This window comes from Elephantulus edwardii, unplaced genomic scaffold (genome assembly GCF_000299155.1).
Source record: "Elephantulus edwardii isolate Elephantulus edwardi_28Jun2011 unplaced genomic scaffold, EleEdw1.0 scaffold00192, whole genome shotgun sequence".
In the NCBI taxonomy this organism is placed as follows: Eukaryota; Metazoa; Chordata; class Mammalia; order Macroscelidea; family Macroscelididae; genus Elephantulus; species Elephantulus edwardii.
The window spans coordinates 2,541,724-2,556,897 of record NW_006399942.1 but is presented as its reverse complement, the minus strand read 5'-3'; the positions used below and the strand labels follow the sequence as shown (position 1 = coordinate 2,556,897).

Genomic DNA, 15,174 nt, shown 5'->3' with positions numbered 1-15,174 from the left:
GCTTTTGGCATCCAAACTAGATGAGTTTGGAGCAGCCTCAAACACAAGATTGATTGCTACTGCTATTTCTGTATTAAAAACTAGATTTTTGTATGCATTTCTGCAGCAGTTTTCTTATAGGACGAACCATATACCTAGAATGTGAATTTTCTTTTAGTGAATTGTACTTGATAGTGTATCATCCTTATAGACCTCTGCTCCTGTATGTGTAAGACATGGGCCAAGAAGACATGTTGCCACCCCTTGCATGGAGGATAGTAAATGATACAGACAGAATGTATCTTTGCCTATTGTACCCGTCTTTCATGGTAGTTTTAGCTTGCCTACATGTAGCCTGTGTTGTACAGCAGAAAGATGCCAGGTGGTGGTTTGCTGAGCTTTCTGTGGATATAGAGATTTTAGAAATAATCAGGGTTATTTTGAAACTATATGAGTTGTCTACAACTTGATGATAGTTAGCAATAACAACAAAAACAGAGAGAGAGCTCAGTTGGCCTAGTGGACAGAAAGTGATGGTACCAAGCCAAAGGTAGGCAATTTTAATCTGCAGCCCTCAGGCCTGCAAATTGTTATTGGTCAAACATTCTTTTATGTGGCATAACACTGGTCTGTCAATTTGCTGTACAGAGGTAACTTGTGGTTGCTGTGATGTTGAACACTGTGACACTGGTGTGTCAAATGTGATAATGGTTATCCATGATGTACAGTGTTTATTGGAGCTTCCCAATTAAAACAAGCTTGGAAGCAGGAGTGGCATCCACTTCCAAAATAGCTTGCCTCTGGAAATCTTATGAACTTGGAGAAATGATGAAAGTTGTACAAGTGTTCAGGTCTTTCATTCATAGGGTCGCTATGAGTCATCTATGACTTGATGGAAACCAACAACATCAACAACAATCAAGTGCCTATTAACTTAAATGTATATTTAATGCATTTTGCCAAGGAATCTGCTGGCCCAGTCTAGCAGAAGAGTGCAATATGTACAGCATATTTTGTCATTTTAAAAGTTAATATTACTTAAATAACCATTTTGAAATGCTGGGCAAGCTTTAAGAAAAAAGATCCTATATGAAGTTATTTGCATTTGATTTACAGTTAAATTAGGCATATTCAAAAGCTAATTGGATAAAATACCATAGCAAGGTTGTAATGTTAATTTTTAATCTATTGTGAAAAGCTTTTTATAAGGCATACATTCCCTAGTTTATTTTTGTACTTTAGTGTGGATTTGCAAATTTACTATAGGTATCCTGAGCCAGGAACACAATCAGGGTTCAGGCCAGTTTGAAACTGGCTGTTATTCTTAATTCTGGCTAAATGTTATGTCCCTGGGACTGTGCTATCTGTGCATGTGCAAATTAATTAATAATTTTCTTTAGACTTGAGAGAGAGTGGTAGATTAAAAATTGGAGTCATAGGATATATATGTACAATTTAATGATTAATTGTAGTCTGAATCAGTTGTGGAAAATGGATTATTGACTTCTTAGTATAAAATTACAAGAATAAAATTAAGTTCTCCAGTTTAGAAAAAATAAAAAGAAGTCAAAAGATGCTTTGCACTGGGAAAGTATGCCGCAAAGGATTTTTTTTAAAAAAGCATTCAGGAGCAAAGATGTTAGTTTAAAGGCTAGAATGCACCTGACCCAAGTCATGGTGTTTTCAATACTTCACTTGCATGCCAAAGTTGGACAATGAATAAAGAAGACCTAAGCAGAATCAATGCCTTTGAAATGTGGTATTGGTGAAGAGGAGTGAATATTCCATGGGCTGGCAAAAGAACAAATAAACCTGACTTGATAGAAGGTGCTCCTTAGTAGGAAAGATGGTAAAACTTCATCTTACATACTCTAGACATGTTGTCAAGAGTGGCCATCCCTTAGAAAAAGAAACCATGATGGGAAAAGTGAGGATTAGCAAAAGAGAGGAATATTCTTAGCAAGATGGATTCACACAGTGATTGCAACATTGGACTTGAGCCTGGCAGAGATTTTGGGAATAGTGCAGGACAGAGCAAAGTTTAGATTTTTTTGTTCATATGGTTGGTATGAGTTAGAGTTAACTTCATGACCCTAATAATAATAACATTGCTCAGTAACCCTTGGTAATGACACAACTCTTAAAATTGGATAGGAATGCTTTAGTAAATTACTGGCACCTCCCTAAATGCTATGAATTGTAGTTGAAAAAGATGTTTTGATGTGTTTACTCCAGTGCTTCAAGAACTAGCCTTGAATTTGTCAAAGGAATGAAAAAGATCTATTTTTATTTATATAAAAAATTTAAAGTAGCAGGAAAGTTATTATATTTTTAAATTTTATTTTATTTTATTTTATTTTATTATTTTTATGTGAGTGTACTGTCAAATCAGATCTGACTGGTTACAGGAGGAGATTGTCCCTCCTTCGCTGGCAGAGGAAAGTTATTATAGTAGGGTTTTTTTTTTAATACTAATCAGTATGAAGTCTGTAAAATATCTACAAAATATAATTTTACCCTAATTTTTCCCCCAAACAAATTATAAAGTAAAACCATAATGCAAAATATGAGGAAATATGAGCTCTGGTGGCTTGATCTGAAGCATGTTGTTCGGTTAACCCAAGTACAGTGCCTCCCTGGAGGCTTGAAAGACAAACAATCTCTTCAGGCCTCTGAAAATCTGTTGGAGGCTCATTTCAGAGTTGGTTCTGATTCAGTGGCTAAGAATTAGTTTTAAAAATAGGTAGTGTATGCATTTAAGAATGAATTCCACTCAATTAATGAAGTTCTTGGTTACTCAGAGAAAGAAATCTCCAGGAGACCAACTGAAAAGCAGGTTGTGAGGAGAGGATGCTTAGGATTTGGGAGGAAACATAATTGAAAATTCTTCTTTAAAATTACCTAGGGCAAAAGAGACAGAAATCTACAAAGCAGCAGCTGAACAGTCTAAATAAAATTATGGTGAAAGGAAATGTAACTTTGTGATTTAATAGGAAGGATAAAATATTTCAGAATGTGTTTCAAATTATTATTTTTGTATTATATCTTTACCTGACTTAGTATCAGGGATATCTTGGCTTCATCACATGAGTTTGGGAGTATTCCTTCCTTTTCCATTTTCTGAAATATTTTTCGTAGAATTGGTAACAGCTCTTCTCTAAATGTTTGGTAGAATTTACTAGTAAAGCCATCTGGTCCAGAATTTTTGTTGTATTGTTGGAAGTTTTTGTATGAATTGATCAATTATTTCTTTTGTTATAGATCTGTTTAGGTGTTCTACTTTGGTCTGTGTCAGTTTATGTGGGTTGTGAGTTTCTAATTATTTGATGCAAGATCAACATACAAGAATCAGTAGAGAAGCAGTGGTATATTCACACAATGGAATACTACTCTGCATTGAAAAACAAGAAACTCATGAAATATTATTCAAAATGGGTGACCCTGGAGGACCTTATGTTGGGTGAAATATCTCAGTCACAAAAGGACAAATATTATATGGTGCCACTGTTGTAGAATGACGCTGACATCGGGGTGGGGTTAAGACTTAGAAAAACTGGATAAATTATGTTTATTGCATTGTGGCCGATGAGGAAGAGAATAGTTCAAAAGTAATATATTTTAGGGCATTATGATTATCATAAGAGTCCGGAATGAGGGTTGCAGAGTAGAATGTATTTGGGGTTGGTGTGGGGGTGGGGGTGTATGGGGGGGATTGTGTACCAATGAAGAAGTTTTTCTTTTGCTTTTCAAGAAGAGGAGCAAACTGGGGGCGGGGGTTGGGCGGGCAGAAAAGTGCAACAATGAAGGAATGGAATTCCAAATCTCTGTAGATGTTGATTGAAATTAATAATAATAAAAAAAGAATCAGTTGGATTTCTTTACAGTAACAAATAGAACATAGAGAAAGAACTAAGAAGAACACTAATTACAATAGATAATCACAAGATAAAAGCTAGCTAAAGTCCTAAAAGATCTAAACAAAAAAAATGACTGCAAGAAAGAAAAAGAGACCTAGAGCAATGGAAGAATATACCGTGCTCATGGTTGGAAGATTCAACACTATGAATATGACAGTTCTACAAAATGCAATCTACAAATTTAATGTAACCCCAACATAGACACAAATTTTATTCTTCACTGAGATGGAAAAGGAAATTTTCAATTTTTTTCTGGAATGGCGACTTCAAATAAAAAGGTACTAATGGAAAAGAGAAACAAAGTGGGAGACATCACACTCCCCGATCTCAAATTCTACTACGTGGTCATAGTAATCAAGGTATTGAAATAGTGATAGATGCATAGATCAGTGGAATAGAATTAAGAACCCAGAAATGAACTCATCTACTTATGGTCGACTGATCTTTGACAAAGAGATGCAGTCAGTTAAGTGTGAAAATGGTAGCCTCTTTAACAAATGGTGTTGGCAAAATTGTAAATCTACCTGCAGAAAACTCAAGCAAGATGCACACCTTACACTATACACAAGAAACTACACAACGTGGATCAGGGACCTAGGAGTAAATTCAAAAGAATAAAATTGACCAGAGAAAGATGAGGAACAGCTCTAGAAACCCTAATTTACAGCATGAACAGATTTTAAAGCATAACCAAAAACCCTTCAGAAGAAAATAAAATAAATGAATGGGACCTTCTACAGATAAAATCCCTATGTACAAAAATGTCTCCAATAAAGTAAAATTGAAACACACAGGCTGGGAAAAAAATATTTGGCAATGATAAATCTGATAAGGGACTCATGCAAGATTTATAGACTACTCTAGCATTTCAGAAGACATCACAAAATGGACACAAGATATGAATACATACTTCACCAAAGAAGAAATTCAGATGGCCCACAGAAATGAAAAAAAGTGTTCAAAATCCTTAAATATCAGAGAGATGCAAATAAAAACAACAATGAGATATCATCCCACTCAGCAAAAATTGCCAACTTCATGAAGGTGGTAAACAATATATTCTGGTGAGGATATGGAGAGTTTTGAACTCTTGTTCACACTTTGTGGGAATATAAATTTTGCAACCACTATGGAAGGCAGTCTGGGTCTTTTAAAAAAATTTGGAAATAGAAATATCACTTGATCTAGCTATCCCACTACTGGAAGTATACCCTAAAAAAAATCAGAGCTGTGTCTCAAACAGATGTATGTGCGCTCATGTTTATTACAACATTATTCACAAGAACAAAGAAATGGAAGCAACTCATCCACATGTCAACAAATGAATGGACAGAAAAACTGTGGTACATTCACACAATGGAAATATTATGCAGCATTAAAAAAACAATGAACTTCTAAAACACTATGGGATGAGTCTGGAAGACATCATGCTGAATCAGATTCTTAGTCATAAAAGGACAAATATTACATAAGACTGCTGTCAGCTGTGAGGGACCTCTCAAGAGTACCGAAGTGCAACGTAATCAGGCTGGAGACTAAGGTGCACCTTATCCAGAATATAGTCTTTGCAATTACATGCTATGCATCGGAGAGTTGGACAGTTAATAGGGATGATAGAGAATTGATGCCTTTCAGTTGTGGTGCTGGAGAAGAGTGCTGAATATACCATAGACTGCTAGGAGAACAGGTTTGTCCTGGAGAGGGTGAAGCCAGAATGTTCCCTGGAGTCAAGGATTCTGAAGCTTCATCTGACATACTTTGGGCATGTTGCAGGGAGGAACTGGTCCTTGGAGAGGGACATCATGTTTGGCAGAGTGGAGGGACAGCGCAGGAGAGGAAGACCCTCAATGAGATGGATAGATTCTGTGAGTGGAGTGGTGGGAATGAATGTGTTTGAGACAGCGAGTTTGGCAGAGAATAGAATGGCATTTAGGGGTTTTGTACATAGGGTCTCTATGAGTCGCAAACGACTCGATGGCACATAACAACAACAAACAACAACAACTGACTTTAGCCATAAAGGGATTATCATATTTTTCCCTAGAGTTTATAAAGTTTAGAGAGATCTCAAAAGAATAAAATTTTGGACTTTGTAGATAAAGCACATAAATTTATAATATAAATTTAAAAGAACACCCTTTTTGGGTGTTTTAAAAGTTTATATATTAGTTTGCATACCAAATTCATATACATTGTGTTTCACACATTCCTTTATTCACATTGTGTTTCATACCATCATTCTTGTACATTGTGTCTTATAAAATTAATCACCATGGTTCTACGCCCACTACTACCCCATCTTTTCAGATTCCCACTGGAGCTTTTTTTTTTTTTTTTTTAAATTTAGGTTGTTTATTTTTCATTTCAATGAACATCTACAGAGATTTTGGGATTCCATTCATTCATTGTTGCATTCCTTCATTCTCTCCTTATACCCACCAAATTCTGTGACCCCATGATTTTCCTTCATTCCACTTTTAGCCCCACTATCTCCCCCCTTTCCTCTTTGGACATTTGTACACATTTTACTAGTTATCCTTCTATTTTTACAATAATGAACTTATGTAGTATTTATCCTTATGAGACTGTGTTATTTTACTCAACATAATGCTCTCTAGGATCTCACATGTTACATAGTATTTTTTGAAATCATTGCTCATGAGTGCTGCATAGTATTTTACCTTGTAAATCTTAATGTGTTTTCCAGAATTTTTTCTGAAAGCAAGTGATGAAGGATGGTGGTAAAGAGCTAGGAAGTCATTTAAGACTTTAAAGTTGGCATAGAAAAAGGACACAGAATAGCTAAGATTAGATTTTCTGAAGATACATTTTATCAGCCTTGTTATTGGTCACGGTTTAAAAAAAATGGAGTATGTTAGAAAAGAATCCTGATATCTCACAATCACGCCTTTACTGTCTTTACTTTTTAGTTTTCAACTTTTCAAATTACTCCTTAAAAGCATATTCTTAAAGGTTAAAACATGGGTTATGCTTTCTGTTTTCTGGGTGAGTTTGCATGGATTTTCAGTAGCACTAGATTACTTTACCAAAGACTTCCTACTTCCGGTAAGACATTCCTTTGTAAACTCTCTGGGTAAAACTTGAAAGAATCTGGAAATATTCTTCCCTTTTAGATTTCCCCCTGAGAAATTGCTGCTGACTGTGTTAATTGAGTGCCCCCTTATTGAACTTACCTGTGATTGAAGCTGCTGCTGCACAGTCAAGGCCCCGAGGTTCAATGGAAGAGTCTGAGCGCCAGCTGCCAATCCTGTAGAAGGATTTAGCTATAGGGCAATAAAGAAATTTTCATTTAAAAAATTGCTTGAACATTCAGAAAGGTAAAATGTATTTACCATACAGGTGATATATTTAAAGGGAGACTTTGCTATGTAAATAAAGTTCTGTGTCATGTGAATTAGAGACTTAGTTGTACAAAGCGTACAAATTCAACATCGAGGACTTTCTCCACATCCAATTTGACATTGAATTAATTCACTTTGTAAATTTTTCAGTAATCCTTTCCTTTTAGATATCTCTAGGAATTTTTCTAGGACTCTTCTATGAAGAATTGAATTTTTTCATAGATAACCATATAAAAAATGAGAGACAGAATAAAATATCTAGTCTATTATATGAACTAGATAACTGGTAAAAGCTTGCTCTAGCAAGGAAAGGAACACATTAATTATTTTTTTTCTCTTAATTGAAGTTTGCAGAGATTCTATGAGAAGACTGACAATCTTTATATGCCTTCTAGCTTGCTCTTATTATTGAAGTGATGATTTAGTCACTGTGTGTGGGTTGTCTGAATGACATAGGCGGCAGTGAAGAGATTCTGCAGTGGGATTTAGAAGGGATCTCAGAGAAGAGATAAGCAGAGAAAATATTAAACCAGCTTAATTTCTACAAATATTTTTTATGAAAATATTTTTGTGCTCTTTTGATTGACATCTATCTTCTCTTTCACCTTATCTGTAGTTTGAGCGTGTGCATATAAGCTCAACATCAGGTATTATATGTAACAGTTGGTAGGATAATGATATAAAAGAGTACTTACAAGATGCAGATCTGACCCCAGTGTGAGCAGCTGTGTCAGTGGTATTAGACCCAAAGAAGTGAAGACCTGCAGGGTTTTGAAATTAATTTATGAGAAAGAGTATGTGAATGCCTTCACCCAGGTGGATCTGCTCAGTTAACCTATATTCAAGTCAGAGTTGTATTTACAGTGAAGGTAAATGAAGATGAAACTTCAGGGCCTCTTACTCACATTGGCTCTTTCCAAGGCCCTGGAAGCAAATTAGCAAGTTACAGTATTTATTCATCTTAAAAATACTCATTTATTTTTTGTTCTAAATAAATGTTCACTTTAGGACACAATTTTATGTTTAATTTCATATTCTTCTTCTTCTAGTTATTATTGTTCACTAACCTAGAGTTGGAACTGAATCATAGCTGACCCTCTCGCTGTACATTACACTGGAGATTGTCCATTTTGTAGAGCGGCTGCTGGAATTGAACTGCTTAACTTTGGGTTGGTAGTGTAACTCCCTACCCATAGGCCACCACAAAAACCTTCAAATGACATGAGTCCTAGGTACTCCCTTGAAGGTTAAGACTGACTCCCGACTTGAATGTTCTATAATATTCATAGAAGTAATAAAAGAATTCTAGATTCTAGCATTATCTGTACTAGTTCATAAAGTCTGGAATGAGGTAAGGAGAGGGTCCTTCAGAATAGAGGGAAGGTAAGAGTGTGAGGTAGTTCTAGTAGCTAAGTTGTTGTTGTTGTTGTTATGTGCCGTCAAGTCGTTTGCCACTCATAGCGACCCTATGTACAACAGCCCTAAACCCTGCTCTATCCTGTGCCAATCTCATTGCATCTGACACACCCATCCCGATTACCCCAGCACCGAATCAATCCATCTCATAGAGGATTTTCCCCTCCTGTGCTGTCCCTCCACTCTGCCCAGCATGATGTCCCTCTCTAAAGACCTGTCTCTCCTTACAACATGTCCAAAGTATGTCAGACGAAGCCCCAGAATCCTTGCCTCCAAGGAGCAGCCTGGTTTAACCCTCTCTAGGATGAATCTGTTTGTTTTCTTGGCAGCCCATGGTACATTCAATACTCTTCTCCAGCACTACAGCTCAAAGACATCAATTTTCCTTCTATCCTCCCTAGTCATTGTCCAACTCTCTGATGCATAACAAGTGATTGCAAAAACCATGGCCTGTATCAGGTGCACCTTAGTCTCCAGAGAGACACCTAGTAGCTAAGAGATAATGTAATTTCAAAAGTATTTAAGTGTGCTTCAAGGAACAGATTTTACAATAACTTATCAGCTAGCTCATCAGAAAATATAAAATTTCCCTTAAAAAAAACCATGAAGAAATGTGCATTTATCATTATAGATCAACTTTTGATTCTTATTAATTCTGAAAAATATCATATATGCTATCTCAACTGCATAGATGACAAACTTTCAAAAATAAGTGTAGTCGTTAATTTTCAAAGTTTACTTCATTTGCTTGCTAAGCTAGATTACTATTCATGCAAAAGAGAAAAGAGTGAGGATGAATTGCTTTCCTTAGTCAAATTTAAAAAAAATAATCACTAGTTCTTATGTTTTATTAAACATAAAATTTAAAGAAAGTTTCCTTCTTGTTGAGTCAGAGATTGTGTAAATCTTAATTTTTAAATCCAGTAGTTCTAACGTGTTTTCTTTCCTGGCTTACCAATATTCTCTATCAAAACATGTTTACCTGATTTGGCTGCTGTTGGTTCAGCAGTGTTGTCTGATCCGGAACAAGCTTTGCCTGAGGAAGTCCCAAAGCAGGATTGAGCTGTATCTGTGGTAACAAATATTTGTTGAGGCAGGAGTATGTTTGAGGAAGTATATTTATTTATGCCTAAGAGTTAACAGGTGGCCAGCAAATGTAAAAGTGTCTTTCTTTAGGCACTGTTTGTTTTGAACCAATTTTAATTCTTTGGTAAGAATGGAACATTTTGTACATATCAAAGTGTAGTGGAAAAATAGGAGAGCAAATGGATACAGAAGTGAAGTGTGGATGCAACATAGGCTCATGATGGGCATGTGGAATTTCTATTGGTAGTTTCCGGTTCCCTTTTCTTTTCAATAACTGCTCTCTTCTTTGCCAACACTTTAACTATGTGGTCTTTACCTTAGATCTTGGAGTTTTTGTCTTTTTTCCTAATGCTTAAAGGGAAATTGCCATGAATTTCTTAATTTCCACAAAGTTTCCTTTTTTTGCCTCATCTTCTGATGTCACTTCCATTTCTTGGCTAAGGTATTTCCATGGTGTGTTAAGTAACATAGGATTGGAGCTCTGATGACCTAGTGGCAAGAAATTGCACTGCAATCCCAGAGGTATGTGGTTCGAATCCACCAGATGCTGTAATGAAGAAGGAGGGGCAATCACTTCCTGTACCAGTCAGATCCAATTTGACGATACACACACAAATAATAATAGTCTTTTTAAAAGAAATAGAGGTTTTGTGGGGTGAAAATATTTGTTATAATTATCATGAGTTAGTTTTATGGTTTTGGTATACATTGGGAAGCTGAGGCCCAAAGAGGAAAAAACCCAACTTGCTCAAAATGACAAGATTAGGAGCAGAGCCAATACTAGAATCCCTACAAGGGCTTTGGGCTTTAAGAAATAAGTTCCTCCTTTGTATCTCAGCACACACTCTGCAATCAAGCAGAAGCATCCTGGACAGGTTGACCCAAGTTGATCTTTGCTCCTATCTACTTTCCAGAGGACAATGTGACATGGACTTTGAGCACAGGGCCAGTTCTTAGGTAACCTTGGACTTAGGTTATCTTGCTTAGAGCTGCCACTGCCTTTTATTTTGACTGGAGTTTTTCCATCTCAGTTGTTAAAAGTGTGGAAAAGGAACTTGGAGGTATCTTTAAGGTTATGTAAATATAGTCTTTAAGTTTTGGCACAGTACAATATCAACAACAACACAACTAAAAATTTGTTAGTATGGGAGCTGAAATAAACTTTTGAGAAAAAAGTCTGATCTTGCCACTCTCAGCCCTTCCACTGGCTTTCTATTTCACTCAGAAAAACAAAACACCCCCTGCCAGATACACACACACACACACACACACACACACACACACACACACACACCCCAAAGACTTGACAATGGCTTTCATGAGTTAAGCCACCAGCATCTCTCTGGCCATTTGCCTCACTTTGTTCACTGTGCTCCTCGGTGTCCTGAGAACAGGTCAAAGCCAAACTTGCCTCAGTTCTTTCTTCACCCCTGCCTTCTATCTGAAATTTCTTTCCCCTGATATCTACAAGAAAGACTCACTCCTTACCTTCTTCCAAGTCTTTGCTGAAATTCACTTTTTTATTGAGGTCTACACCGACCACTGTCCTGAATATTCAATCTGTCTTACAACTAATTTCACTCCCCTAGTTAACCTTATTCAGCTTGGCATTCTTCTTTCCACTACTGCATTATGTAACTTACTGATTTATGATTACTTTTATCATTTCTCTTTTGTTAAAATACAAGCTTCTCAAGAGCTATCCAAAGCAGATAAAATTTAATGCATAGCATGCAGTAAGTATGAAATTTTTTGCTTAAGGAATAGAATCTTTTATTAAAGAATCTCTAGAAAGAGATTCCCTGAAAACTCGCCAGAGGTTCAACTATGTATGGGTCGATCTGACCCTATAGTACACAATACCACCCTAACACAAGCTGTGACCTTGGTTTGTCTCACATATTTCTTTCCTTTCTGGATAATATTCTTTGGAACCTGTATCCAAACTCCTGACATTGTGAAAAGAGTTATCAGCTGATATTTGAATCTATACTTACAAATTGTTTTAAAAGTATACTTACAAATTGTTTTAAAAGTGCTTTTTTTGGGGAATTCAATAAATTAATTAACAAAGACTAAAAAAAATACTTTGCTCATCTGATGGTTTTTAATTTGATAAAATTGTTTCTATAGCTTGTAGAGTTTTCTTTTTTTTAAAAAATAATTTTTTTAGTGTCACACCCCCAACCCCTTTCCCTATCTAGTTGCTTTCACACTATTGGATATTATAAAAAAGGCCTCATTGCTGTTGAATTAGAACTGACTCATAGTTGATCATTTAGCAGGTTTGGAGAGGCTATAAATTGCATGGGAGGAGAAGGTCTATATTTCTCCCAAGGACCATCTAGTGCATTTGAACTGTCTGTCTTTGGGTTGACAGACAACTCCCTACTCACAGGCCACCAGAGCTCTCCGATTGGGCTATTAACAATAGGTTTTAGCTTGCACTTGTTCTTCAGTCCACCTTGACTAAAACTGAGTTCCTGCAAAGTTTTATTTATCTTAAACTTTCACAAATTTCACAACAATTTGCAAATAGTAGAGAGAGCACTTTACAAAGTGCAATTTTACTCTGGCAAATTTACTCTGGCAAATTTATATGAAGAATTGAAAATTGTTTTTTTCTATCTTAAATCATTTAAAAGATTAAACTTCTTTCAAGGATGAAAAATGTATTTTTGAGATGAAATATGATGGAGATTGCTTATTCAGGACTTGCATTACCCCTGTAAGTTCACTGTTTATCTCCTACATTTAACTAATTGGTTATAATGTAATATTTTTATCCAAGGCTTATTTGATTGATATTATATTTCTTCTGAACACTAAGAGGAATTATGGGGTTTAAAATTTTCTTACAATAATATATTCAACAATTAGCATGTGTGGCACATAGAAATTTTTCAGTAGATAGTTACTAATTTTTGAATGAATGACTTGAAATATCTAATGTGCTTGAAGCTTAACTGAGGGATACACACACACACACATACAGAGAGAGAGAGACTAAGGTGTGTCGGACACAGACCATGGTCTTTGCTATCACTTGTTATGCATCAGAGAGTTGGACAATGACAAGGAGGATAGAGGAGGATTGATGCCTTTGAGCTGTGGTGCTGGAGAAGAGTACTGAGGGTACCATGGACTGCTAGGAAAACAAAGCGATTCATCTTGGAAAGAGTTAAATCGGGCGGCTCCCTAGAGGCAGGGATTCTGAGGCTCCGTCTAACATACTTTGGACATGTTGTAAGGAGGGACCGGTCCTTGGAGAGGGATATCATGCTTGGTAGGGTGGAGGGACAGCACAGGAGGGGAAGGCCCTCTATGTGGTGGATTGATTCAGTGACTGGGGTAATTGGGATGGGTGTATCGGAGACAGTGCGATTGGCACAGGACAGAGTGAAGTTTAGGGCTGTTATACATAGGGTCACTATGAGTCACAAGCGACTCGACAGCACATGAAAACAACAACAATAACATCTCTCTCTCTCTCCCCCCTATATCTCAGGTGTCACCTGACAACAAACATCAACATATTTCATAGAAAACATCTTCTAATTTCTTTTCTCTATTGTCCACACTGAAGCATCTCAAACAGCCAAAGAACAACCCACTGAGACACAAAAAGCACCTATCTCTATCTATACAACATCTGAAAGACAATGAGAGTATGCATTTCAACTCATGTGCTTCTTTCAAAAATTTGTTATGTGCAAGCACATTTTATGATGAAATATTTCAAATCAAAATTACTGCCATTAAACACATTCTATTGCCATCAAGTTGATTCCAACTCATAGCTATCTTATAAGGCAGAATAGACATACCACATAGGGTATTCTAGTCTGTAATCTTCATAGTACAGGCTGCCACATCTTTCTCTCAAGGAATAACTGATGAGTGCAAGCTACCAACCCTAAGCTTAGCAACAAATACAGACCTTTTTAATATTCCTTTGATATTATTTTTTGGATTTGATGATTAGGAGAGTCAAATCCCTAAGAAAGATACCATGCTTAGTAAAGTAGCAGGTAAGTGAAAAAAGAGAAAGCCCCTTAGTGAAATAAAGTGATACAGTGACTTAAACAGGAGCTCAAACAAAACAATGATTGTGAGGACAGAGTAGTGTTTGATTTGTTTTTTTGTAGGCGGTGTTGCTATGAGTTGAGGCAGACTTAAATCACCTAACAACAACTAATGTATAATTTTGTAAATTTTTTATATGTACAGCACCCAGAGTTTTGTGCTTGCAATTGGAAAAACCAGAAAATGTAGGTCACCAGTTTAGCCACAGTTAACTAGTTACTAAGAAATTCTTCTTGGAAAAGAAAATAATTGTACATGAAAGCTTTAGGCATATGCAACCTGAGGCACTTTTTTACTCTCATATTTCTACCTAATGATCTACCAAAGTGAGTGAAATTTTACCATGATAAAATTAATGCATTTTAAAAAAGTGAGAAACATTGGGCTATGCCTTAAGACTTTCACACAGATTAAGCTTTCATACAAACACTCTTTAAGACTTTCATACAAGTTAATCTTCATACAAATGAACAATTTTTCACCTTGGAGAAGGAAAACAGAAAACGAAGGGAATGGATCACAGAATAAAGTAGTTCTCATGGCAAATGGGAAGGGAAAGAGTCTACTATAGATACTGTGCTAAGGGAATTGGTACATAACACAAACATGCACTTACTGGTAATGATTGAGTTGATTCTAGAAGAAATAATAGTAGAATTATAGTCTTCATGTTTTAAATTGTTATCTGTAAAAACAAACAAATAGTAAACAATATTAGTGTTTCTTCTGTTTTTCCTTTTGAAAAATTATTTAATAATAATAAATGCTCTATTTGAAACATTGCCAATTAATGTTACCTTTATGTACCAGACTAAGGGTACAGGTAAAACAATGTTCAAAATTCAGTTGTTTTCTCCAGTTTACTAGTGAATAATATTACTCTTTGATTTGTAGCAGTTTGTAGAAGGAATTTAAACTCAGGAGCAAGAGATTGGCAACCAATCAGGAGTTAGCTGCTGATATGAAATCATTTGGTTTCTTTCATTTCCTAACATTTCATTTGGTGGGTTATTAGTTGCAGACATCATATTACTCAATGTCTACCATTTGAATGAAGGTTATTTCAGGAAGACAAGACTTGCGTAATTTTAGAAAGTGCAGAAAATAAAAAAAATGAAATCTAACTTTGTCTTCAAATCCTTCTCAAATGACTTCCCAGACATACTTGTGTTAACATGTATGCTTTTGTTCTCTTATGCAAAAAGTCTCTATGAGTAAGAGCTGACTTGACAGTTCCTAATGTCAACAACAACAGTGAACATATAAACCAAACACCAAAATATAATGCTGTACACACAGTTAAAAAAAATGAGATCTATTGTGTTATT

The 15,174-nt window shown here is 35.9% G+C and overlaps 1 protein-coding gene across 1 annotated transcript in view; it reads right to left on the bottom strand.

Moving 5' to 3' along the window:
* Positions 1 to 14,516, bottom strand: part of AMTN (amelotin) — a 30,574-nt gene extending 16,058 nt beyond the window's left edge. Inside the window, exons 1-4 of the mRNA XM_006896843.1 lie at positions 14,463 to 14,516; positions 9,657 to 9,743; positions 7,954 to 8,019; positions 7,091 to 7,180 (exon numbers count right to left, since the gene is read on the bottom strand). Coding sequence (XP_006896905.1) covers positions 7,091 to 7,180; positions 7,954 to 8,019; positions 9,657 to 9,743; positions 14,463 to 14,516 — 297 coding nt within the window. The remainder of the gene's footprint in view (positions 1 to 7,090; positions 7,181 to 7,953; positions 8,020 to 9,656; positions 9,744 to 14,462) is intronic.
* Positions 14,517 to 15,174: the final 658 nt, after the last annotated feature.